At 38.2% G+C, this 27,886-nt stretch overlaps 2 protein-coding genes across 11 annotated transcripts in view; one reads left to right on the forward strand and one right to left on the reverse strand.

The window, feature by feature from the left end:
• The first annotated feature begins 29 nt into the window (after positions 1-29).
• On the forward strand, positions 30-27,342 carry NDUFAF7 (NADH:ubiquinone oxidoreductase complex assembly factor 7). Of its 5 annotated transcripts, XR_004352860.1 has the most exons (12): positions 30-126; positions 435-598; positions 4,743-4,823; positions 5,794-5,904; positions 9,510-9,723; positions 10,540-10,598; positions 11,286-11,396; positions 13,976-14,119; positions 15,667-15,840; positions 16,370-16,661; positions 20,242-20,311; positions 22,427-23,275. XR_004352860.1 is itself a non-coding variant. In XM_032652953.1 (10 exons), the coding sequence occupies exons 1-10, from the start codon at positions 75-77 to the stop codon at positions 16,583-16,585; spliced, it is 1,326 nt and encodes a 441-aa protein (XP_032508844.1). In that variant the 5' UTR covers positions 31-74; the 3' UTR covers positions 16,586-27,342. The 5 variants fall into 5 exon arrangements, 1 of the variants encoding a protein (XP_032508844.1); XR_004352857.1 differs by having other exon boundaries at positions 20,242-23,275; XR_004352858.1 differs by having other exon boundaries at positions 31-126; positions 16,370-20,311.
• The window catches only part of PRKD3 (protein kinase D3), a 73,420-nt gene continuing 65,519 nt past the window's right edge, over positions 19,986-27,886 (reverse strand). For 5 of the 6 annotated variants that reach the window (XM_032652949.1, XM_032652950.1, XM_032652948.1 and 2 more), the window contains 3 exons: positions 25,619-25,886; positions 23,459-23,544; positions 19,991-22,688 (listed from right to left, as the gene is read on the reverse strand). In XM_032652949.1, coding sequence (XP_032508840.1) covers positions 22,515-22,688; positions 23,459-23,544; positions 25,619-25,886 — 528 coding nt within the window. In that variant the 3' untranslated portion in view covers positions 19,991-22,514. Of the gene's footprint in view, positions 22,689-23,458; positions 23,545-25,618; positions 25,887-27,886 lie in introns of all 6 variants that reach the window. The other variant, XM_032652946.1, reaches the window with a different exon arrangement.

A 27,886-nucleotide genomic window follows, 5' to 3' on the forward strand; every position in this document is an offset into this window, starting at 1 on the left:
CGGGGCGTGTCCTCCCCCGGAAATAGGAGCACTCCCTACCTACGGGTGGCTGGCAGCTTCCTGCGGTGTCTGAGATGAGCTTCTTGGCTGCGGCAGGCGCCGGGCGGCTGTACGCCGTGCGCGCAGGTAAGCAGTTGCGGTGCCCGAGCCCCCGTTGCCGCGAAAACCGCCCGGGGCGCCTTCTCCAGTTGAGGGGGCTCCGGGGCGCTCTGGGCTGCAGCCTGGAGTCCAGCGTCAGACACGAAAGGGCTGTGTGGTCGTGGGCCAAGCGCGTGCCTGCTGCGCCCTTTGGGCGTGCTGAGGGCCCGAGACCGCTTTCCTGGCTTTGGCCGAGGTGGAGGGTTGACGAAGCCGCTTTGAAATCACTCCGGCTGCTGTGCAGATGCCAGTACTAAGGTTTCTAATGAATGCCGTTTAATGTGTGTTTTCTACAGTCTTTACTTGTCTTTGGAGAGGAAAGTACTTCAGCTCCGGGAATGAGCCGGCAGAAAACAACCCGGTGACCCCTATGCTGCGGCATCTTACGTACAAAATCAAGTCTACTGGTCCCATCACCGTGGCCGAGTACATGAAGGAGGTCTTGACCAACCCAGCCAAGGTATGGGTCGGGGAGCCCGGGGGCCAGGCCCGCTCTAGCTGCGCTGCGAGCTGTGAACCAGGAGGATATGCTCAGAGAGGACCCCGAAGGTCCTCAGCCCTGGCAGTTGCCTTCCAGGGGAAGAGCCACGCTCGAAGACCTGGGGACACATAAATGAATCTGTCAGTTGGTCAGGGCTGGGTCAAGTCAGCGGCAGTGGCTTTAAAGAGAGGACAAGTTACAAAGATGTTCAGGGGACGATGTAACCGATTGGATTTATGAGGTGAAGGAATGATGACTTCCCTACCTGGGTTTATGGTAGATACTGGAGTCATTTTTCAGGAAGAAGTGAGTTCAGGTGGAGGTAGAGGTAGGAAAGAGTTCAGTCCGAACTCTTTGAATTTGAAGTGTTTATGGGGCTCAGGTGGAAATGTCCAATAGGCAACAGGAAATACGAATTTAGTGCCTGGAAAGCTGTGTTGGGATGGCATCAGCAGGCACTGGAAGCGTATTCCATTGAGAATGGAAGGTCTGGGCTTTTACGTTCTAGCATTAGGCATTGTCACAGGTTTTTGTTTGGTTTTTTTGGGGGGGGTTTTTTTGCAGTACGCGGGCCTCTTACTGCCGTGGCCTCTCCCGTTGCGGAGCATAGGCTCCGGACGCGCAGGCTCAGTGGCCATGGCTCACGGGCCCAGCCGCTCCGCAGCATGTGGGATCTTCCCGGACCGGGAAATGAACCCGTGTCCCCTGCATCGGCAGGCAGACTCTCAACCACTGCGCCACCAGGGAAGCCCTGTCACAGGTTTTTGACCTTCATTTCCTTGTCTGCTCTACAAAGTCACTTGGTGAAAGCCTGTGGTCCTTTTATTTTAGAATGTTTCACCTTTTGTTGGGTTGAAATATGAGATCTGTGGAATCCTGGGATTCGTTTGGCCTTTTGCTGTTGGATATAGTAGAGTGACTCAGGGTCCAGAGGTTTAGTAATGGAAGAGATCCTTTAATGCCTGAATGCAGTGTTACAATGTACCAAAAGCTCAGATAAGGAGAAGCTTTAAAACAAACATCTCTGGGTTAGAGTTGAGGTCCACTCATCATTTATCCATTTATTGAGGCGCCATATGTGCCAAACACTGTCTCAGGCTCTGGGAATACTGCAGTGGACAGTGGAGCATGGCGCTTATGTTCTAGTGAGATAATGAACCATAAACAAGGAAACAAATAATTAAACAAGATCATTGTGGATTGTTGTAAGTGCTTCTGAGGGAGGAAAAAACAAACAAACAAAACTGCGTTAATAGGGATTGAAAGCAAATACTGTGGTGGGAATAGGGATTGTAGAAGTTCCTTAGGTAGGTGGTCGGGGAAGGCCAGTACATTTGAGCTGAGGCTTGAAGGATGGGGATGGGCCAGCCCGGCAAAAGTCTGGGAGAAGTGGGTTCCCAGCAGAGGATCCAGAAACACAAGGTTTTTAAGCTGGGAAATGCTTTGGTACACAGAGAAGAGAAGGGCACCAGTGTGGCTGCAGGGCAGTGACTGGAGGGTGGGAGGGTTTGATGATGAGGAAAGTAGTATGAGATGAATTTGGAGAGGAGCCAGTTCATGCAGTGCTTTCATGAAATTTAGATTTTTGTGTTAGTGCAATGGGAAACCTTTAGGAGGTGCATTCATGTACATTGTGTTGGCAGTGACATCAGGTGGAGATAGTAAGTGAGCTGTTGGCCATAAGAGTCTGGAGTTGGTGAGAAAGATTGGGCATGCATATATAAATTTGGTCATCATCAGTATATAGATGACGTTAAAATAAAAAGGAACCAGTAAAAAAAAAAAAAAGGAACCAGTGAGAGTATACTTAGAGAAGAGAAGGTTTTTCAGGAGTAAGCCTTGAGGTAACTCAAATGTAAAGTAGAGGTTCTTAACCTAGGGATCCTTGAATAGAAATCAGGGGGTTTGTAGACGTGGATGGGAATAAAAATTACACTTTTATTTTCATTAACCTCTAACTGAAGTTTAGTGTTTCTCTGATTATGAACATAGGCAACAACCAGTACCATCAGCAATACTCTGATTTTAGCGTCAGTGGAAATCACTGACATTGTCATATCACAACAGAGTGATCATGATATTTCAAAATACTATTGTACTTCTCTGTACTTCAAAACTTCATTATTTATTAGAACTTCAGCTCAATTTTGCTTTTTAATACACTTATAAAGGTGTATATATATTACTATATCACAAATTTATTTTTAAAATATTTGATAAGTATTTTTCTTTTTTTATAAATTTATTTATTTAGTTTTGGTTGTGTTGGGTCTTCGTTGCTGCGCGCGGGCTTTCTCTAGTTGCGGCGAGCGGGGGCTACTCTTTGTTGCAGTGTGCGGGCTTCTCATTGCGGTGGCTTCTCTTGTTGCGGAGCACGGGCTCTAGGCACGCAGGCTTCAGTAGTTGTGGCTCGCGGACTTAGTTGCTCTGCGGCATGTGGGATCTTCCCAGACCAGAGCTCAAACCCGTGTCCCCTGTGTTGGCAGGCAGATTCTTAACCACAGCACCACCAGGGAAGCCTGATAAGTATTTTTCAATTGATTTCATATTTAGTCCTGTGTGTTTTAAGTCCTGTGCATTTAAAAACATTCTGTGAAGGGTCTGTAGTGATCATTAGACTGCCAGAGTGGTTTGTTTCTCACACACACACACACACACCCCACCCCTGAAATACTTCCTTACGAAGGGAAAGAGAAAGGCTAGAGGGGAGATGCTGTATGGAGTGAAAAAAATTTTTTTAAAGATGGAAGTGACTTCATTAAATTTCTAATGCTGAGGGGGAAAAGTTGAAGCTGTAAGAGAAAGCTGTGATAGAAAGATCCTGGCCCATGGGGGCTATGTGAGGAATGGTGATTGAGCCAGAGCACAAGGTTAAGTTTGGAAAAGAGCAGAAGGTGTAGGTGTTTCATCCTTTGAGTCCCAAGGAAAGAATGGGAACAGTGGAGGCTGGATGGGGTCAGGAACCTGAGGAAGTCTATTTAATAACATTCTTTAATTCCTGTGTGGGCCAGAGCCCAGGTCACCTGCTGAGAGTAAGCTGGTAGAAGAAGGGGCTTGAAGGGCATAGGGAAATTTTAAACAATTCTTGAGTGTTTCTTGAAGGCTAGACACTACGCTAAAACTTGGTATATGAAGGTAAATAAGACATAGTCCTGTCCTCCAAATGACTAATCCTTCTGGTGAAGAATTTAGATATATAAAGAAATAAGTTTAGAAAAGGAGGCATGCGGTTTTGCCTGAGGTTGGAGGGCTGGAGGAGGAGGTCAGAGAAGATGGCATTTGAGCAGATTCAGTCTTACTGAGTAGAAGATTGCCAGGGAGAGATGGGAGAGGAGAAAGGAGAACATTTGTGATGGCAAGGATGTATGGCCAGGCAGGGCAAATTAAAAACAAAACAACAAAAGCAAACAAAAAAATCAACTTTTTATTAAGATATAACATTCACATAGAAAAATGCAAAATCACATTTATACAGCTTGATGAATTTTTTTTTTTTTTTTTTGCGGTACGCGGGCCTCTCACTGTTGTGGCCTCTCCCATTGCGGAGCACAGGCTCCGGATGCACAGGCTCAGCGGCCATGGCTCACGGGCCCAGCCGCTCCGTGGCATGTGGGATCCTCCCAGACCGGGGCACGAACCCGTGTCCCCTGCATCGGCAGGCAGACTCTCAACCACTGCGCCACCAGGGAAGCCCCGGCTTGATGAATTTTGACAAAGTGAACACTCCTGTGTCACCAGCACCCAGGTCAAGAAGCAGCCTCAAGAGCAGGCAGGGCTGATTTGAAACACAGTGGGAGAGGTTGGGTGAGGGGCTTGCGGGGCAGCCAGGGTCTTTGTGTGGAGGCAGGAGAGGGAGGGCAGCTGTGCAGTGTGGAGAGGGGCCCTGCTTGGCTTCTGCCTTTGTAGTCAAGGAGTGATTGTTTTTCTACCAGTTCTGCAAAATGACTGTTACTTTGTAAAATTTACGTAAAGACGCTGTTTATTTTGCTTATTTAGAAGACAGAACTTTCTTATGAAATAACTTGTTTATCTCATTGTATACATTATGTGAGATTTTGGAGGGGTGTTTTAAAAAGCTTATTTGAAAATTAATTTGTTTTCTCCATTTTTTCTTTTTACTTAGGGCTATTATGTGAACCGTGACATGCTAGGAGAAAAAGGAGATTTCATTACTTCACCTGAAATAAGTCAGATCTTTGGGGAGGTAATATCCAACGTAAACTCTAGAAGAAACTAATTATCAAACATTTGAGAGTAGATCAAGTAGTAGTATTCTACAGTAGTGTTTTACAGCTTTGTTTTCGGTGATTCATCGAGTTTTAATTTTTTAGTGGTTTATATACTGAAGGAATAGAGAGTAATAGAGGTATCGAGGACATTTGAAAGGTTTATACTTTACTGTAGAAAAGGAAATGTAGAGATACAAAGGCCAGAAGGAAAGAAAAAGAAAAGAAATGGAAGAAAAGGTGTTGGAAAAGAGGAGAACCAGATGAAAAAATGAGAATGGAAAGACAAAGAGAGACAACAGGCAAGGTGAAGAAGAAGGTTGAGAGTTCCCTCAAGAAGGAAGAGAGAAAAGATTAAAAATACTGAGGAATTAGTGGAATCAAAATGCACTCTATAGCCTATACCCCTTATTTAGCTCTATTTACAGTAGAAGTTTCCTTAAGAACTTTGAATTCTTTTCAGGAATTCTAGTTCATTTATTTCTATATATAACCTTTGATCACTTTAGAAATAGAAAATAGTACACAAAAGGAAGAAAAATCTAGGGATTAAAAAATATTAATTATGACTTAAAGCCATGTAATTATTGAAATTACATGAATATGAAGAAATGGCAGAATCATATTTCATATGTCTGTTTGCTTTCAAATACTAGTACCTTTCGGTAAGTGATATCTTCTTATCTATGTCATGGGACTTTTTATAGTAGAGGCTGCCTTTTAACTAGGTGTTTTCTTCTGTTATTAAGCTTCCTAAGTGGTGTGTGTTTTAATGTAGTCCCAGTGAAGTTCCTGTGTGCATATACATATATTAACATGTTAAATAACGTGTATGGTTGTTAGGAAACATTTTGCCTTCCGGCGTAAAGTCTATTTACATAGAGTTTTATATTGTGGTATACTTTTATGCTTTTATAATGCTTGAATGTAGTTCTTTCCTTGTCACAGCTCCTAGGGATATGGTTCATCAGTGAATGGATAGCTACTGGAAAAAATGCAGCTTTCCAATTGGTGGAACTGGGCCCAGGCAGGGGTACCCTCTTGGGAGATATTTTGAGGGTAAGTAATAAAAGAATGTCTTAAAGTCTCACGTACCTGACCCTTGTTACTTTTGACTGAGTTTGAAAACTTGTTGATTTCCTTGGTTTTCAGTCTTATCTCCTTAATCTCATATTTCTCAGCTAAAATGTAATGTCAAAATAATATAATGAATCATTACTTGTTATGTTTCTAATCTTAAAAAATGGGGGTGAGGGGAGAATGTAAAAGCTAAAAGTATAAAACATTTAGAAGATATTATGGGAGAATATATTCATCTTCTGAGTAGGGAGTTTTTTACGTTATATAAAAAGCAGAAGCCATAAAGGAAAAGATTAATAACTTCAAATACATTAAAATTAAGAACTTTTTTGTTCTTTAAAGAAACTAGGAACATTTTGTTCTTCAAAGACACCATAAAGAAAGTGACAAGACAAAACACAAAGTGGGAGGAGTTATTTGTAACACATATAACTAACAAAGAACTGGTAGTTAGAATACATAAAGAACTTTTTTCTTTTATAGATTTATTTATTTATTTATTTTTAATATTTTGGCTGCGTTGGGTCTTCTGTTGCTGTGCACACTTTCTCTAGTTGCGGCAAGCTGGGGCTACTCTTCGTTGTGGTGCGAGGGCTTCTCATTGCGGTGGCTTCTCTTGTTGCGGAGCACGGGCTCTAGGCTCGCAGGCTCAGTAGTTGTGGCCCATGGGCTTAGTTGCTCTGTAGCATGTGGGTTTTTCCTGGACTAGGGCTCGAACCTGTGTCCCCTGCATTGGCAAGCAGATTCTCAACCACTGCGCCACCAGGGAAGCCCCGAAGATCTCCTTTAAATCCGTAAGAAGGTGACAGATAACTCAGAAAAGTCACGCCAAAGATGTGAACAGGCCTGTCATAAAAGAGGAAATCCATGTGGCTAATGAAAACAAAAAGATGCTCAGACTCATTGCTAGTCAGGGAAATGAAAATTAAAATCACAGTGAGTAACCCCTGTACCCTCAAAATTAGAAAGTCTGACAACACCAATGTTGTCAGACATTGGTTGGTGAGGATGGGGAGCAAGGGGAACTCTCATGTACTGCTTGTAAGTATATTTTGGTACAACCTGTATGAATAGCTACTGGGCATATTCTACTAACATCAAAGTTACTTACATTGTATGTTCCAAAATAAATTGTGAGTTTATTTTGTGTGTACCTGACAAATCAGTGTAAAAAAAATGCATATTCAATTTAAAGAAATTTAAATTTCTTGGGCTTCCCAGGTGGCGCAGTGGTTGAGAGTCCACCTGCCGATGCAGGGGATGCGGGTTCGTGCCCTGGTCCGGGAAGATCCCACATGCTGTGGAGTGGCTGGGCCCGTGAGCCATGGCCGCTGAGCCTGTGCGTCCGGAGCCTGTGCTGCGCAGGCGGGAGAGGCCACAGCAGTGAAAGGCCCATGTACCGCAAAAAAAAAGAAAGAAAAAAAGAAGAAATTTAAATTTCTTGATGCTATATGATTTCTGCTTGAAATTAAGAATTGAAGGATTTTTTTTTCAAAGAAAAATTACAAATATCTGACAAATAAGAATCCTTATTGTATTGTATGTTTTTGGTGGTGGGGGTAACCCACTGATTTATGTTTCCAGGGCTCTATTTTGTATCTTTTTAAATTGGCAAAGTCATTTGAATATAAAATATTTAATAAGATTCTCACACAATATTTTGTTTCAAGAACTTTAAAAATTAAGCCCAAAGCTCTTTTTTTCTTAAAAAAAAATTTTTTTAATTGAAGTATAGTTGATTTACAGTGTTTCAGGTGTACAGCAAAGTGATTATATATATATTTTCAGATTATTTTCCATTATAGGTTATTATAAGATATTGAATATAGTTCCTTGAGCTATACAGTAGGTCCTTGTTGTTTATTTTATATATGGTAGTGTTTATTTGTTAATCCCAAATTCCTAATCCCTGTCCCCCATAATCCATTCTTTATGCTTGTCTTTTGGAAAGAAAACGCTTGGCTTTATCATTCCCCTGCGGAAACATCTTTGGCAGCTACCCTCTTATCAGTACAAGATGTTCACAACCAGACTTGTTTCTGTGCTCTACCTTGAATTCCGTGCTCCAAACTATATGCACCAAACTATACCCACAGCTCTTAAAATGTCTAAAGGATGCTTCCCTAGATCAAGTCCTGAGAACTCTTAAAAAGCCAAAGAATTTAAAGGAATGTAAAGAAAATAGCCAAAGGTGTAATTACAGACTTTATTTTTGATCATATTTCTGAAGGATTTTTCTCTTGGGGAGAAGTTTTTCTATGTATAGTTTCATCTCAAAACTAAATTTGGAAAAGTCGCCTTGTCCTAATCAGTCTGTACCTGCATATTCAGGTCTCAAAAGTAGGAGGCAAATCACCAGTGAGTATTAAATTCAAATGAAAAAAATATTGATGTACTTTATGCAATTGGCATTGAATTTTTAGCATTAAGATACTGATAAAACATTAGTATATTCCCTTTTTTCCTCATGTTTACAGTAGCAAAAAAATGTGTGTGGCTAAGAAGAAATTGAAAATGGGAAAGAACCTCAGAGTTAAACTGTCAAGTAATTAGTGCCATTCAAATCTGATTTCTTGTGGATACAGTCTGATCATCTCAGGGGTGAGACTTTTGTAGGCATAGCAGCTTTTTCGTTTTCTTTTTTTCTTTATTTTTTTTTTCAAGCTGTTGCCACAGCTTCCTGCTGCCCAAGGTTTGCTGGCCTAATCACTTGAGATACAGCAATTTGACTTTCGCATCACTTTCTAGGGCCCTACTTGCTGTATCAGTGGCTAGTCAATGATCTTCTTTGGGATACTCCCTTCATAGCAGCTTTTTATTTTTATTTTATTTATTTTTTTTTGGCTGTGTTGGGTCTTCATTTCTGTGCGAGGGCTTTCTCTAGTTGCGGCAAGTGGGGGCCACTTTTCATCGCGGTGCGCGGGCCTCTCACTATCGCGGCCTCTCTTGTTGTGGAGCACAGGCTCCAGACGCGCAGGCTCAGTAGTTGTGGCTCACAGGCCTAGTTGCTCCGCGGCATGTGGGATCTTTTCAGACCAGGGCTCGAACCCGTATCCCCTGCATTGGCAGGCAGATTCTCAACCACTGCGCCACCAGGGAAGCCCCCATAGCAGCTTTTTAAAATCAAGCCTAGCTCTTTACCCATGAACTTGCTGTGTGGCCCCAGGTGTGATGTGTATAATAATTTTCAGGTCTTATAAGTAATAAATCTGTTTTTTTCAAAGTTAAAAAAAATCAAGGCTATATACATTTTATTTCTTGGGTCTTTTTTTAGACTCCCTAATCTGAATCATTGTTTTTATTGGATGCTAAAGCTTTTATTTTCATTTGTTAGTCCTAATTCTCATTTTTATCAGTAGGAAACCAAACTGTACTGTGTACTATGTACTGTTTGTTTCTTATATGGACCATGTTTAATAACTCCGGTAGGTTATGATGCTCATAGACTGCTGGAGAGTGACTTGTGTGAGGTTCTCTGAAACCAATTATTACTTTTGCTGTGACATGAGCAAATTATTGAGGTAAATGGTTAGAAAACCTAAAATCTACTCAACAAGCTTTTGCCAGTTTCTTTTTATATTTAGGTGTTCAGTCAGCTTGCATCTGTGCTGAAAAACTGTGACATTTCAATACATCTGGTAGAGGTGAGCCAAAAATTAAGTGAGATTCAAGCATTAACGTTGACGGAAGAGAAGGTCCTATTAGAGCGAAATGCTGGATCCCCAGTATATATGAAAGGTGTCACTAAGTCTGGAATTCCAATTTCCTGGTACCGAGATGTGCAAGATGTTCCAAAAGGTAATTATTTTACATTGATTAATTAAAGAATTTTGATCACAACCCCTCACAGTAGTGATGGGTGACCACAACCTTGTAGAGCAATGTAGTAGATTGAGTTAGGGCTGCCAAGTCCCTTACCTATAGAGAACAGCATTGTGTTAGAAAATAATTTCATGTGGTGTTGCAAAAACCAAAGCAAACCAAAACCAAAACATGGATCTCGGTTGTACTTTTTATTTTTTCCCTACCCCTCAGATAGTACTGATGATGAAGTAGCCCAAGGCAGTGGGGCCCGAAGGAAGCAGTGTTAGTAGATGAGTTTACTTTAATTATCTCATCTTTTGATCATCCTTACTTGCCTAGAGGCAAGCAAGGGGTGGTAGGAGAATCCCTTCACTCCTCAAAAATGTTATATTGACGAGCCCCAGCTCAAACCTAAAGTGGTGGTCTGACCTTGGCCAAGGCACCACAGCCATTCCTGGCCTTAAGCATCTTGGATGATTTTAGGAAATTCAAATCCTCTTCCAGCTAACAAATTTGAGTTCTGATTTCTTTTGGGCCTGGTGATGAATAAAACATTAAACTGATAACTGGGATATTTCAGCTCTGACCCTCTATGCGGAAAATGGAAATAGTTATAATTGTTCCTATGTATGTTCTGCACAGTAGGTTTGCCATGAAGAGGTGGGTGATTCTGTGGAAATTATAATTATGGAAGCATCACAAGTTGCATTACGAAGAACTATGCATTTTCTTTTTGTTAATGTTCAAAACAACCAATTGATTGCCTTGAAAATGCTGAAATGTTAATTTTTTTCTTCTGTTTTTAAATAGAGTACAGCTTTTATCTTGCACATGAATTTTTCGATGTTCTTCCTGTGCATAAGTTTCAGGTATTGATGGGAAAGAAGTCACATTTATAACTGAATAACAAAGGGCCTTATGTTGTAAGAATAAACATTTATGGTGTTTAATTATTGTTGAAGTTAGCTGTATCTGGAAGTTTGATGAATATAAATAATTGAAAGGCAAAAGTGAAATATTAAGAATTCTTAGTTCTTAGGATATTAAAGATTCTTAATTCTTCTGGGATAAAGATGTATGAGAATGTAAGATAGTAAATCACTGTAGTGCAATGAAGGATTATTTTTTAGCAACTATTTTTAAATTCCAAAAATTAAAAATTTTCTTCATTCTTTCTGTGAGGAGATTTAAGATTTGGTGGTAATGCACATGTACTGGTAACTTGTAGGGCTAAGAGTATATATTATTATGTAGTAATTTGTTGGCAGAAGCGTCTGATTAGTCCTCCTAAGTCTGTTTTCCATTTTGGGGGCACTTTCCATGTTGCTTATTTCCTCCTCCATTTCTTATCTAAACAGCATTAATAGTTTGCATCTATCATTCTACTCATACTGTTAAAAGGAAATGAAGTAATGCCTTTAAATAATTTAAGTGGTAAAGTGCTCTGTAAATGTTAGTTATCTATCTTGTATATGATAAGAGGAGAAAAGTTATTTTGGTAGAGGCAATTTTGAGAACTTGCAAAAATTTGTTCTTATGTGTTATTTTGTGTTTAGAAAACACCACACGGATGGCGAGAAGTACTCGTTGATATTGACCCACAGGTTTCTGATAAACTGAGATTTGTTTTGGCGCCTTGTGCCACCCCAGCAGAAGCCTTCATACAAGTAGGAATAATTTTTTTTTTCTTAGTTTATTGCCAACCAAATCTTCAGTCTTATTTTCTGAGTTAGTATTTTAGAGTTCCTTGTAACATGAAAGGTGCTTTTTATTAATAGTGAAAACGCACAGGATTTAGAGTCAGGAGACTGGGTTCAAATCATTTCTTAGCTGTGTAACCTTAATGTAATAAGAAAGTAAGTGCTTACTCAGCAGGTCCCTGACTGTCTGTGTTTACCTCAGTTCTCTATCAAATGGTGACAATATTGTCTACTTGACAGGAAGTTATGTATCTGTGAAAACAATGTAGTACAGTGTAAAGTAACAATATTTATTGAATATTTTGTATGTATTACTCTTTTTTTTTTAATTTATTTTTGGCTGCACTGGGTCTTCGTTGCTGTGCGCTGGCTTTCTCTAGTTGCAGCGAGTGGGGGCTCCTCTTTGTTGCAGTGTGCAGGCTTCTCATTGCGGTGGCTTCTCTTGTTGCAGAGCACAGGCTCTAGGTGCGCGGGCTTCAGTAGTTGTGGCATGCAAGCTCAGTATTTGTGGCTCGTGGGCTCTAGAGTGCAGGCTCAGTAGTTGTGGCTTGTGGGCTTTAGAGCACAGGCTCAGTAGTTGTGGCACACAGGCTTAGTTGCTCTGCGGCATGTGGGATCTTCCCAGACCCGGGCTCGAACCCATGTCCCCTGCATTGGCAGGTGGATTCTTAACCACTGCACCACCAGGGAAGCCCCTGTTACTCTATTTTCTCATTTAATTCTCAAAACTATTATTAGGTAAGTTGTATCACTCTCTTTGGGCTACTGTTAGAGCATGCCTTTTTTCTCATGCTTCCACCCAAATTAAAATTTGATTACTCCTTCTTTCTATTGTCCTCAAGGAATAATTGCAAGAGCTTGTGTATCTTCGGTTTGAGTTTAAACGTTCAAAACACCTGTACTTCTCAGGAATGTTTGAGCTTTAGATTGCCTGTTTTATTCCCTTTTTTTCGAGCTCAGAAAAAGATGATTTCTACTTTCTGGACCATAACTAAGAATTTCTGCCTTAGAAGTTATCGATTTTAAAAGCAGAAGAGCTTTTAAACGTAAACCTATGAATTAAGTTTTCATTGCAAAGCTTAAGTTTAAAATGTCAGCCTAAGTGCTTGTGAGCATTTCTACTTTTTCATACTCTGGCTAATTTACCTGAGTGAGAAACAAATTCATAAAGCTACTGAGAGCTAACCCGCCGGGAGTTCATTGTTTTTAGGTCTTCACTTGAACAGTGTACACTTATGAGAAAGGGAGTGATGATTTCCCTCTCATTTGGATGGAGCAAATGGTAATGGAACCTCTTGTCTTGAAGAGCAGTCTAGGATATTAAGAATGTCAGCATGGAACGCTGAGTCGTGTCACCTTATGCCTGAAGCAGCTGACCCCATGGTTTATATAGTCAAACCACAGTAATTTATTTAATAGCACTGGAGGCTTAGTGGTTTATTATTTCATTTAATTCTCACAATAAGCCTAGTATATGAAATAGACTGTGAAAGGTTAAGTAACTTGTCTCTAGTAAGCAGTAGATGAGGTGAGACTCAAGGGCTGAGTCTGCCTGACTGTGTACCTCTTCGACCTGTGCCATTATAGGCAGAGACATCAGAGCAGGTCAGTACTTCACTTGTACTAGGTGTTAGGAGGGAGCAACAGTTAATGTACGTTTGCACAATGAGGAAAATAATTCTTTCATTATCATAGGAATTAGTGAAATTTCGTATCTGCTAGTCCAGTTGGTAAGAATTACTATTTATTGTCAATACACGTTTTAAGCTAGTATGTACTTCTTGAGGACCCTTAGTTGAACATCTTGGGAAATTAGGGCTTCAGGTACATTGACACTAGTTTATAAGCTGGTATTGCTAGATATAGGGCATATCGTTGAGGTACCTTTTCCCGCCAAAGAAGGCAGATATACTTGCTTTAATAGGGTCTGTTTTGTTATATTGGATTTATATCATTTGTTCCGCCAGCACAACTTTTCAGTGTCTCTTATGTGTCAGACACTGTTCTAGGCAGACAAAAATTCCTTTTCCATGCTTTCAACCCAGTGGAATATATTTATATGAATTACGATACAGAAGTAAAATCACCATAAATAAAATGATAATGTTCTTAGCCATCTGGAGGGTTGAGGGGGCATATGCCTTTCTATAAATGGCATTAAAATTAAAATGTCTTTGTAAACTGAATGGGTATCAGAGAACCAAGGAGTTCTGTATAATAGAAAGGATGTCATGTGAAAAGTTGAGTGTAGACAACATATTCATATTGAGAAGGAATTTATTTTTTTTATTTAAAAAAATTTTTTTTTTTTTTTTTTTTTTTTTTAATTTTTTTGGCTGTGCTACATGCGGGACTTTAGTTCCTTGACCAGGGACTGAACGTGCGCCCCCTGCAGTGGAAGCATGGTGTTCCAGCCACTGGCCCACCCAGGGAAGCCCTGAGAAGGAATTTATTTTTATTGTAACTAAGAAATGCTCATTGTAGAAAAACCCTAAGGAAACAGGTTTTTTGAATGATGTATTTTGATTCAACTGTTCCCTTACTAGTGTGATGAAACAAGGGATCACGTGGAAGTGTGTCCTGATGCTGGTGTTATTATTCAGGAACTTTCTCAACGCATTTCAGTAACTGGAGGTGCTGCCCTGATTGCTGATTATGGTCATGATGGAACTAAGACAGATACCTTCAGAGTAAGTATAATTCAGTCACATGATTTATCAGAATTTAACTGGTAGTTTACTTACAGTTGTCATTTGTTAGGTTTGAAGCTCACTGAAGATCTTTTATCTTATTTTGGTTTTTACAGTGCTTAGCACTGTTGTATTACATTATTTTATAATTAATCCATGTTATTATAATTACCCTTAACCCTGTATCTTACTGTCCACCTCTCCTTTGAACAGGGTCTGGATTGTCTGCATTATTCCTTAAGTTGCACAACCTAGGTTTGCATAGATCCTAGTAAGCATCTGAATAATTCAAATTGAAAGATTTTCTTAAAAGTTCTTAAAAATTTCCCCTCCTTCATTTAAAAAAACATTGTTACCTTTTTTTTTTTTTTTTTTTTTTTTTTTTCGGTACGCGGGCCTCTCACTGTTGTGGCCTCTCCCATTGCGGGGCACAGGCTCCGGACGCGCAGGCTCAGTGGCCATGGCTCACGGGCCCAGCCGCTCCGCGGCATGTGGGATCTTCCCGGACCGGGGCACGAACCTGTGTCCCCTGCATTGGCAGGCGGACTCTCAACCACTGTGCCACCAGGGAAGCCCCCATTGTTACTTTTTATAGATTTGATCTAGCTACTGTAATCAAACCTTTTCTGTCATATTTTCAACACGTTTTTTCCTTTCCAGGTGTATTGTTTTATCCTTCCTAAACATCCTTTCTTACGCTTTTGGAACAGGGGTCCCCAACCCCTGGGCCTCAGACCATTAGTGGTCCTTGGCCTGTTAGGAACCGGGCTGCACAGCAGGAGGTGAGCAGCAGGCCAGTGAGCGAAGCCTCATCTGCTCCCCGTCGCTCCCATGACCACATGAACCATCCCCAAAATTGTCTTCCACGAAAGCGGTCCCTGGTGCCAAAAAGGTTGGGGACCGCTGTCTTGGAATACGATCAGTTCTGTTCGATATACTTTAATTATATTGAAATACATTTAACTAGATGTTATTAGGTCATTTTCTAGATCGGTGTTTCTCAATTTCTAACTTTGTTCATTTAAAGAAAAACCTGGAGAGTTTTTTTTTCTTTAAGCACTGATTCTCTAGGCTTATCTCCAGGATTCTGATTTGCTAGGTCTGGGTAGAGTCCAGTAACATGTTCTCAGGTGATTTTTTTTTTTAATAATTTTTATTGGAGTATAGTCACTTTGCTCTCAGGTGATTCTGATGCATATAGTTGATGGATACACTTTGTAAAACACCATCTAGGTTCTGGTATCCTGAATTCATCTGGAGAATTCTCTCTTATACTTCATCACTATGGGCATTAATGAAAATTTTAAACTGTCAAAGGCAGCATCTTCAGGCACTATAACATAGCACTTTATAGTGGGTTTTCCACATAGCATCTCATTTGAAGAAAGGGTGCTATTTGGTAAGAGTTTGTAAACCACTGATATCGGCTATATTTTCCTTTTTAACAGTTGTTATGTAAAATGTACTAAAATGATAGCATTTCTTTAATCTTGATAATGATAACCATAAAGGTACAAAAACTCATCATTTAAAAAATTATGTTCAAGGGGTTTTGTGGCCACAGGCTTCATGATGTCTTAATTGCCCCGGGAACAGCAGACCTCACAGCTGACGTGGATTTCAGTTACTTGCGCAGAATGTCCCAGGGGAAAGTAGCTTCTCTGGGTCCAATAAAACAGCAAACATTTTTAAGAAATATGGGCATTGATGTCCGGCTGAAGGTAATGATTTATGTTATTTCACTGTTATTAAATATTTTAATTTCATACTATTTCAATAAATATTTTAAGTTCACTTGGCCTTAATGCTCTTGTTGTTAGTCAGATCCTTGGTATTCCAGTCTTTTCAGTAGTATAGGGTTCAGTGTAACCAGACAGCCTGGGGGTGGAGCAGCCTGGTAAGTTCCATGCATCTTTTCTGAGGTAAAATGAAGACTTGCAAATAATATTCACGTTTGTTAAGAAAACTTGACTGCCTGTATGAGTATGAATTTTACAACTGTTTTGAAGACATCTTAACCCTTCAGTGTAGATCAAAGCACCTGGGAATATTTGCTAAACATACAAATCCATAGGTTTGGGTCACAGCAACCTGTGTCTTTAATAAACACACCATGATTCTAAGGTAGATGATCAGAAATTACATTTTAAGCACTGTTTTATTGAATAGCTAATAGTCATTAGTATTGATGCAAATAACTAGGAATCCTTTCTCCTGGTTATTTTCACTAAGAAATCTTTTTCTTTTCAGGTTCTTTTAGATAAATCAGATGAGCCATCACTGAGGCAGCAGTTACTTCAGGGCTATGATATGTTAATGAATCCTACGAAGATGGGAGAAAGATTTAACTTTTTTGCCTTGATACCTCATCAGAGACTTCATGGTAGAAATCATCAGATGAATGCATGTCAGTCAAAACCCTCTCCATCACCCGTAGCTGGGTTTGGTGAACTTGCTTGGCGGTGATATTTCAGTTTGGACTTTCTACTCCCAAGTTGGCCTAAGAAACTAGAATAAAGGGAACACATTTTATATATCACAGGTAAAATAAGTATTAAAATATTTTCTCTCTTCACAGCCATTAAAAATAGCCCATACAGTACAACTGAAAATTGATCTTTTAAGATTGTGTTTGATTCTTGGTACAAATGTGTGTTCTCAATTTAATGAAAATTATTGGGTTTCCTCTAATTAATAAAGCTAGTTGCTGTATTTTTATTTTAAAATGTAAACGTGAATTCTGATTGGTTTTATAACTGGAAACAACTGGCCATTCACAGGGGACTGATTAAATAGAACTATCCATATATTTTTAAAATGAGGTAGAGTAGTATGTTCTGACATAGATTGCTAAGATTTAGTAAGTGAAAAAGTAGGGTGCAAAATGTTTTGCAGTTATGATTCCATTTTTGTTGGAGAAAAGCTACGTTTAAAGAAATGCTTAGACGTAATTTCACAGCAATTAAAACACTAAATGCGGACTGGTTGTTTTCTGTTCAGTGATACTTACTTTTATATAAAAAGTAAGGAAAGGATGCCCAATAATCACTAGTTATTAAAGGGACTGTCTTCTCCATTGTATATTCTTTCCTCCTTTGTTGTAGATTAATTGACCATAGGTGCGTGAGTTTATTTCTGGGCTCTCTGTTCTGTTCCATTGATCTGTGTCTGTTTTTTGTGCCAATACGCTGTTTTGATAACTGTAGCTTTGTAGTCAAGTCTGAAGTCAGGGAGCATGATACCATCAGCGTTGTTCTTTTTTCTCAAGATTGCTTTGGGAATTTGGGTCTTTTGTGGTTCCATATTAATTTTAGGATTATTTGTTCTAGTTGTGTGAAAAATGTCATGGGTATTTTGATGGGGATTGCATTAAATCTGTAGATTGCTTTTGGGTAGTATTGACATTTTAACAATATTAATTCTTCCAATCCAAGAACATAGGATATATTTCCGTTTCTTTGTATCATTTTCAGATTCCTTCCTCAGTGTTTTATAGCTGTCAGAGTATAGGTCTTCCACCTTCTTGGTTATTTATTCCTAGATACTTTATTCTTTTTGATGCCGATTTTAAATGGGATTGTTTTCTGGCTTTCTCTGATAGTTCATTATTTGTGTATAGAAAAGCAACAGATTTCTGTGTATTAATCTTGTATCCTGCAACTTTACTGAATTCGTTAGTTTAACAGTTTTTTGGTGGAGACTTTAGGGTTTTCTATGTACAGTATCATGTCATCTGCAAATAGAGACCATTTTATTTTTTCCCTTCCAATTTGGATTTTAGAGGGAAGATTTTCAGCTTTTCCCTATTGAGTGTGGTTAAGTGGCCTTTATTATGTTGAGATATGTTCCCTCTATATCAACTTTGTTGAGAGTTTTTATCATGAATGACTGTTAAATTTTGTCAGATGCTGCTTCTATCTCTTTTGAGATGATCATATGATTTTTATCCTTTTGTTAATGTAGTGGGTCACACTGATTGATTTGCAAATATTGAACTATCCTCGTGTCCCTGGAATACATCCCACTTGATCATGGTGTGTGATCCTTTTTATATATTGTTGGATTCAGTTTGCTAACTTAACGAGGATTTTTTGCATCTATATTTATCAGAGATACTGGACTGTAATTTTCTTCTTTTGCTAGAGTCCTTATCTGGTTTTGGTACTAGGGTAATAATGGTGGTCTTGTAGAATGAATTTGGGAGCATTCCATTCTCTTCAGTTTTTGGAATAGTTTGAGAAGGATAGGTATTAGCTTTTCTTAGTATGTTTAGAATTCCCCTGTGAAGCCTGAACTTTGGTTTGCTGGGAGGTTTTTTATTAATTACAAATTCAATTTCACTACTAATGACTGGTCTGAACTGTTCAGATTGTCTGTTTCTTAACTCAGTCTTGGCAGGTTGTATGTTTCTAGAAATTTTTCCATTTCTTCTAGGTTGTCCACTTTGTTGGCATATAATTATTTGTAGTATTCTCTTATTTTTTTTTGTATCTCAGTAGTACAGCTGTGTCTCCTCTTTCTTATTTTGTTTATTTGGGTCCTCTCTTTTTTCTCGATGAGCCTGGCTAAAGGTTTATCAATTTTGCAAAATGGTTTATCAATTTTGTTTATCTTTTCAAAAAGCCAGCTCTTGGTTTCATTGATGTTTTCTGTTGTTTTTTGGTCTCTATTTTATTTCCTCTCTTATAATTATTATTTCCTTCCATCTACTAACTTTGGGCTTTGTTCTTCCTTTTCTAATTCCTTTAGACAGTAGGTTAGGTTATTTGAAATTTTTCTTCTTTCTTGAGGTAGGCCTTATATTGCTATGAACTTCAATAATCACTAGTAAATATCCCAGTCTGGTTTGAGGGGTGGGAAAAGACTTACTTTTTTAAAATTTGTCTTCCTTTTTGGTATTTGAATTTTTTACCATATTCTTCTGTGAATTTTATAATTAAAATTAGATTAAAAAATTTTTAAAGTCACAGTAAAACCAATAAACCTAACAGGTATTTAAAATATGACTTAGAATAAATCCAGACTGCTTAGGAGGAATAATTTTCTAAATTGAGTTAATTCTCTCTTATTTTCAGATAATTGTCAAGATTTAGTTCTATAAGTTCTCATTTTTTGGTTCAAAAAACTTTTATTAATAGCAGACATATGGACTTTATGAAGGACTGTTATATAAGCAACACAAATTTGTGAAATTAAAGAAAAAGAATACTAGCTATATGTCTTGAATTTATAGCTTAACTATATTGGAAATTCATTGGCAGAGTGATGAATGGTTGTTTCTCATTGCTTCTTTGGCTTCACTGAGAACAGGACTAGCATTCTCTATCTCACGCTAAATTATAGGAAGATGGAGGCCTTATTTTTCAGATGCTGCTCAACTTTGGGCCATTCCTAGCCACCCTTAAAGACTCGGTTGGAGAATTTTTAGAAGATTAAAATGCCCATAGTTGGCCCTTCGCAATTATTTAATAGTTTTTATGATTAAGGGGAAAGAGGCAATGCTTCTTGACACCTATACATGTACTTTGGTGTTAGGTATTTAACTTATGTCTTTCGGTAGTTGCAGTAGTGGAATATTTGATGGTGGTTTCTGAAAAACCTAAAATTATTCCAAACTTTCATTCCAAGAAGTGAGACCTTGAGGTTATTACCTCAAATTTTGTATAAAATTGTAATAATGAGTTGTTTTTTATTTTAGTCAGATTTAAAAAAAAAAATCTGTGTTCTTAAATATAGCATTGGTTTCATTTACAAATACTATTTCCAAAACAGTTCTATTACCAAAGCCTGGGAAAAGAACACAACCAAATAAAATATTCTTTGGATACCTCTACTAGAGATAGGCTCAGGTTTTCACATGGAAAAGTATGGTGATATGGAAATACATTTTATTATCAAGCTTCTTTGAGGATATTTACAAAAAGTGGGATGTAATAAAAAATAAAAATGTACTAAACAGTGTCATTATAGACTACTTTGTACATTATCAAATGTTTCTAACAATTATTTCTTATACAAACACAATGACTTCAAGACAAAAAAAGGTTATGCAGGTTATACAGTAACTGGAGAAATTACTCAACTCCAAATTATGACAGTGCCTTTACATTTTTTTTTTTTAGAAAACTTCTTAGGCATTCAACAGAAACAAAAAGAGTGCAATTAATTTCATGGCTTGTAAAGTTTGATTATGTAAGTATAGCAAACAAACGTCATTCCAGTTAATTATCATTTTACGCAGTAAAACCACAATAGGGTGCCTAGTGACTCAGAATTACTTCATTTTAGCATACTGATATAAACACTTACTTTAGAGAAATTTGGGGAAGTTATCCTCTATCACGGGGAAAATGCACTTTCCAGAGGTTTTGCAAAATTAATTTGGTTTAATTTTTTAAACTCCTCTTTGACAATGAAATACTGAGACATTGTGGAGTGTCTCCTGGAGATATTTAGGGGTAGGCAGTATAGTAAAATGGTTAGGAGGGGTAAGAAGGACTCTGGAGCCTCATTGCCTGGGTTCAAACCCACATCCTAACTGTGACCTTCAGCAGCTAGTTACTTAATTTCCCTGTGCCTCAGTTTCCTTATCTGTGAGATAGAGTTCACGTGCACTTACCTCATGGCTGTTGTGAGGTTAAAACACATAAAGAGCTCAGAAAAGAGGAGCACTGTGTGTTTCCTTCCATTCTCTCAAGGATATTTTAGTCCTAGATAAGGCAGTAGCTTCAGGATCTCTAAGGGCCCTCTCAGTCTTAGTCTGTTCACAAGAAGAACATTCTTTTCCTTTGCTACCTCAAATTCTGTGGGCAGTGATAGTTAACACATTTATAACTTTTAGCTTATCAACATCTGATCTTCACAACAACACTGTGAGAAAGGTACAGGCAAGAATTATAATCTTTATTTTATAGATTGAGGAACTCAAGGCTCAGACAGATTGTCACCTGCCGAGGCCAACATAGGTAATTAAAGAACGGAGCCAGAGTTTTTGGCTCCACATCTTTGGCTCTTTTTGGAGGGAAAAAAGTTTACAATGATTACTGAGGAATCAAAAAACAAAAAGTCCCTAGATTTTTTATAAGTGAATGGTCCCACCAGATCTTTAACTTTTTTGGGGGAAAACTGTTAGTAACTTTTAAAAAGCTATGAAAAAATCTAACCTCTTAAATATGATATCTGGGTAGAAAAAAATGTCTTTAGCTGGCTGCTGAAGCTGCAGTGTTAAAAAAAAAAAAAAAACTTATTTCATTCTTTCATTTGTTCAGCTGATAATACAGCCGTACTCTTACAAACTGTTTCATGCTCCACCCTGTCCACTCCCTCAAACTGCTTAAAATATAATTGGTTTTAAAACATTCCAGGTATCTGTAAAGCCTTCCAATAAGCTAAGGGAAGAACAAAAGGATGCTGTTATTCTTTCCTGTAGCATTAACTGACTCTGCACTGGCCTACTTCTAGCATATATTTAATTTTCTTCCTCAAATTATCCAACCCTGTGTAAAGATAAATTGTGTAATTAGAGTTCAGATCTACACCTATTAAATGTTGGAATCCAATTGTGGCACCACAATGGCGTCAGTGGGAACGTGAATAGTTAGCAGCAGAGTTGAGCTATAAGAAGACATACATAACAACTCAGCACTGAGACCAGCAGTTCCTACTCCTGGTTTTGTACATCAGTTGTCCCGAATGACCTTAGGGGCTGTTGCAACATACCAATACTTACAAAAGGTGACAACTTAATTTTCATGTTCCAAAGAGCATATTCAGAATTTCAACTCCAAAAGGGTTTAGGGATCACTGTTTTGGAGTCTTGACTGACCTAAAAAAGAAAGGTAAAACAGTCCAGCACTCCCTTTCCAGGAGTCTAGGAAAAACCCCTCAATGCCTCTATGGTCGGTTAAACAAATGTTTATAAAGTCTATAGGAAATGGCATGCTGGCAGCCTCTCAGTTACCGCATAAATGCACATCTGTTTAGTAATCAACCTTGTAACTCTTGTATGATTTGGTCAAGCTATGCAATAACTGGACTCTAGCTTGCCTTTTTCTCCTTTTTAAAAAAATGTTAAGAATAGGAAAGGGAAGATAAATTAAGTGCCACTATTGTACTAAAATGAACGATTAGGAAAAATACAAAAACCAGTTATTGCTTATGCTGTAAAAATTTATGAAAAGCTTTATCTTGGGTTCCATTATGTGTTTTTATTACTCAGTTTCCCCTCTTGTACCTACTCAATATGAACTACAGTATTGGTGTCACTGATTCCTTATCATATTTCCTCATGTCTTTGCATCCTTTCAGATGACAACCTACAAAGAACAACAGTTATGCAGCAAAATACCAGTCCATAACATGAAATACTTCCTTATTGAAGTTAGCTCAATAATAATTAAGGATCCTCTTCCATGTCATCTGGATTGGGAGCCATAATGAAGTGCTTTGGGTATACAAGGTTGTGTGTATATGCATGTATTTCCCAGCGGGCATCGTCACTTTCGTGTGTAATGTAACGTTCACCAATGCGAGTTTCAAATTCTCTAAGGTCAAGCCAAGTCTGATAGTCCTAGGGGAAAAAAAAGATTATGAACCATAAAAGAAACAATACTGTCAACCTTCTTTTTTTTTTTGCTCAGCACCCTAGTCATAAAATTGACAACCCCTACCTCCTAAATACTTGCTACACAATAAGTTCATTTGTAATATTTTAAGTTAGCAATGTTAAAGATAAATACTTTTTCAAATTTAGAGTCTCTCATGAAGGAAGGAACTAGTTTCTAAAATTAAAAAAGAAAACATTGCCTCAGGCTTCTGAGGTGGCTAATAATAACCACTAAAATATTTTGTTGGAGAGGCCTACACCTTACTTCTCAAAATAGGGGAAAGTGCTTAGAATCTGTTATCAGGATAATTTAGTAACTGCTGAGACTAAATATGATTATATTTGTTTTGAAGTTATTTCTACCCCTCATTCCCTTTAAAATTGTTCTGAAGCTTCTCTCTTTACTCTGAAGTTTGGGGGTATCTTTTGACAAATCTATGCAATAGCTTTTGGGGGGAATTAAGCCAAACATTTTAAATGGCATCTCTGATCTCTTCAATGCAAATATAAACCTTTTAGTGGACATTTTAAAAATAAAATATATTTGACAACATAATGTGTCATGCTCACCTTACAGAAAGGTAAAATGAATACTATAAGGCCCTAAGACATGTAGAATCTATTGCTTTTAAGAGTGGTTTCATTAAGACAATCACCATGAACTGCTCAAATGAGAATCGCCGAAGAGAGGTACATTTTTTTTTTCTGCCAAGAGAAATACTTTTTTTTTTTACCTGCAGCCAGGGATGACTAAGAGATTTGTCCACACTGTAACGTTTTCTCATCTTCACTTGAAGTAGGTTGTTTATCAAATCAATTGCTAAGGGAAAAGACAAAATTAGATACATGCATTTGAGCGTATGGAGCATCTCAAACCTGTGACTCTGCCTGGAAAGCAGTTCAATCCATAGAAATATAAGGTTGAGGATTTTTGCTTCTCAAGGACATGGCCTTTAAGCTAACATGCTGGTGATCCATAAATATTTACTGAATTCACAGTGTATCTGGTTTATTAAGGAGACAGTATAGAGTACAGGTTAAAAGTACAGACTGGAGCCAGCCTGCTTGAGCTGGCGTTGTTACTACGTGTGACATAGGGTGAGTTACTAAAGTATACTGTGCCTCGGTCAACTGTAAAATGAGGTTGTTGAGAAGATGAAATAAATTTAATACACATAAAGGGCTTAGAATGGTGCTCAGCATATAAATGCTGAGTATTAACTATTCTTTTTTAAGATGAATAAGACAGACTCTTATTATAGGCTGATTTTTTTTGTTTCTTTTTTCCCGCCCCAATGATGCCATGTTCTTCTCTAGTCTCGGGCTTGGTCTGGAAAAGTAGCCGAAGCCATTGCCTTGCTTCTACAGATGTGGTTACAGTGAGGTGATAACTTATTACCAAGAGTTCATACTTAACAAGTTTTAGCAAACAAGTTCATGGTATTTTGGTGTATGTGGCGAGATCTTGGCATACATATCTTATCCAATTATTTGGAGAAATGGGCCAACTGCAAAACCAAAGCAACCAGGTAACTATACACTGACAACATCCCTATGTAACAATACAGTTGTTACTAAGACATGGATCCAGGGATGAGCCAAATGAACGACTTATACTATACTATTTCTAGTTCTAAATACCACCAAACTAGCAACGATTTTCCATATTTTTGTTTTTGCCCTAATCAAGTTATTTTTTTCTCATAAGTATTTTAATTATTAATTTCTCTGTATTCTAAATACTTCAGACTTCTATCCATTGTTCCTTAAATGGCGGTCCACTATGTGCATCAGAATCATTCAGTGTATTTATTAAAATGTATTCAGTGTATTTATTCCTGGGCATCAATCCAGCTGGTGAGTCTGAATCTCTGGGATAGAGCCAGTGGGGTCTTCTCTTTAATAAATTCACCAAGTGATTCTGATTTAAGAGGTCTGCAGACCACACTGTCCAAGGAGCTCTAAGATGACTTTGGCAACATCCCCAAACCCTCATATGTACTTCTTTAGTTAGCTCTGTTCATTACCAGGTAAGCCTACTATTTTTATGTTGTTCCTCAAACTTTTCCCAGTTTAATGGGCTATATCCCTATGATTAGGCACTTTTGGGAAAACAAAAAAAAAGACCCCCCTGTTCCAAGGGTTGGCTAAATTCAGGTGGGGATGTTCCCCAGTACTGGTTCTATCAAATGCTATGGGAATGTTAAACAGTGTTTTAAGTGGTATATAAAGAACCTAAGTTACAGGTCTCCATTCAAGGAGATCAGAATCTAGTTCTGAAGATAAGTGGTCGTGAAAAGATACGCCCAACTAGTAGCCTAAGTAGATCTTACAGTTTGGAGGAGGAGTTCAGGGAAGACTTCTCAGATGAGCCACAAGTTAAGGGATCTCTGAAGAACTGGAAGGATTTCAACAGCAAGGAGGAGAAACGGGTAGGCAGGGAAAAGACCTAAGCAAAATGCAGTGAATAGTTGTAAGTACCTTGCGTAGGGCAGTAATGGCGGATGAGGCTAGAAGGCAAACTTGGGCCATATCACAGAGACCTACACGTGCAGCCTGGTTAGAGGGAGGCTGAGATTAATGTCCGGGAGCAGCGTAAGATGAAAGTAGTGTTTCCTGAAGAAGGATTTGGCAGTGGTGACTGAGAAGGACAGTTAAGCTATTTGAGTAGTTTCAAAATGAGGCAGTTGGGGCCTGGATTAGTGCCCTGCCTGCGAACTATAAAGAAGATAAAGAAAAGATAATGTAAAAGGAAGCGTGCTAAAAAAATTGGTAAACAGTTGAATTTGGAAGGTGAATGGGAAATATTAAAAAGAGAAGTCAGAAGAGACAGGGTGATTTGGGATCACAAAGATTTTGACTAAAAGGCACAGACCTAAAACTTTTTTTTTTACCTTCACCAGAAATTTCTCTCCATGGATTTGGTGGGTACATAAATGCAGCATTTTGGATTTGGTCGTTTATGTCTTCATCTTCATTAAAAGGAAACGTGCCGCTGAGGCTCACATAGACAATAACTCCCACTGACCACATATCTAGAGAACGGTTGTAGCCTTTGCTCCTGAGAACTTCAGGGGCCAAGTATGCAGGAGTTCCTACCACAGATCTCCTGAACGACTTTTCACCAATGATGCGTGCAAAACCAAAGTCACACAGCTTCACCTGGAAATTAAAGGATGATGTTAATTTTATATTATTGATATATGTATCAATCTATATATACATACCTGTCCCTAAATATGATACTGTATCATTTCAACACATTTGCCAACTGTATTATGAATGTCAAGATTATAGATAAGGAAATTGTAAAATACCCTTTTCCCAATATTTAGATACGTTTATAACGCTGTGATCCATTACTAACAGTATGAAGTGCTTTGCTAATGCTCATTTCAAAAAACCACTTTTGAATTCTAGCTTCCAGAATGCCAAATACCAGACTGGTGTTATAAGTGCTCAGCGTTTTTGATGAAATGGAGGGTGCTGATCTTTTATCATTTGGCTTTTAGGAGATCACTTTCTATTACCTGTAAGCAGGAACTATATGTTTCACTTTTAAATGCTCAGTGGCCTCTCAGTGCCTGGATAGAGGTACTCAAATGTTTGCTGAATGAAAAATAAGTTATGATATTTAAAAACTTACCCTTTATTTTGCTTACCCCTAGAATCTCTCTTCCCAAGGATACTATATATTGGCAAGTAAATGAAATTGAGGTGTATTAAAGATAAGTATTAATGTGGCCAGTAGAAGAGTCATATTAGAGATTGTTTGAAAGAGTGTTTTCTATGACTGCGGAACAAAATATTGCTAGTTAGATGTTCAGATTTGAAACAAGTTATATCTGGGGGTAGCTGCAGTCACTACCATGCCCCTTTGGGAAGAGAGTTCTGGAAATGTAGTAAGATTGGCAGAGCTCAGAATACTTATCTTGCTGCCCATCTTCTACGAGGTTCAAATTTTGGTGATTAATGATACATCCATGCTGAACAAGCAAATGCCAAGTACCGTCCAGGGGAAATGCCTTGATTCACAAAATGTCTTCACTAAAAACTTCAAGATAAATTGGGAGGCCTCTACAAACCAGTGGTACAAACAGTGAGTGGAAAGCAAAGACGGACCTTCATACATGTTTTTATGATGATATTTGTTCTGTGTCATTATTGAATTCAACTACTTCCTCTGAATATTTGAAGAAGACGATTATTGACCATGAAGAAATAACTTTTTTCATTAAATGCCATATTTCAGTTAGCATTTTGATGAAGATATTTTGGCAACTGAATAAAGAAGAGGGGCCATGGCTAGCACTTGACCAAAAAAAAGAGTATCAAGTAAGTGACATTATTTTCCCTTTGTTCCTAATGGAGGTCAGAAAGCTGGAGTTTTAGCCTTAGCTGTAGGGGTGTACATCCTTTGTCCATACTCTCTTGAAGATCAAATGAAATAATACATGAAATAATAATTCTTTAAAATATTGCACCAATGCTTATGGAACCTTTTTGACCTCACAAAGATAGAGGATTATTTTTATTCACATAGGCATTACAAAAGGAATATGGTTACTTCCTTAAAAGTAAAAGAGTTGAATAATTTTTCTAAATACATCTTTTTCTTGAAAGAGAATCTGAGTTGTATTTACCAAGTGAAATAGTCATCTGTTGTCCTTATTCTAGCCACTTGTCTAATTGTGTTTTAAATGTACATAAACAATAATCTGGCAACAGATTATTCTAGCTGATGACAATCATGAGAAATATTCATAGGTACCACCAATATATATTCCTCAGGACAAATGTTTCAGACTTTGGGTTAATAACTATTTTTAGGTTATGAAATAAATTTGGATCAAGATCAACACTTTTTAATGAAATGAAATTTAGCCAAGTAAAACAATGAATGCATCACACGCAGCAGAGACACACACATACATATCGTAATACGTATGTGAGCACTGGCAGTGATGGGAAATGTAATTCTTTCATAGGTTTTGCTGAAAATGTTTGAAATATAGTAGTACTCTAAAGAGGAAGAAGTGTTGGCTGCCTGCCTCAACCAAAATCTAGTCTTCTCATTTCAGGGTCATCCCTCAGTTTGTTTCATTTCATGGGGAATTTGTCCTGAGTACTGAGCACCAACCAAGGCTGACTCTCCCTACTTC

This window comes from Phocoena sinus, chromosome 13 (genome assembly GCF_008692025.1).
Source record: "Phocoena sinus isolate mPhoSin1 chromosome 13, mPhoSin1.pri, whole genome shotgun sequence".
NCBI lineage: Eukaryota > Metazoa > Chordata > Mammalia > Artiodactyla > Phocoenidae > Phocoena > Phocoena sinus.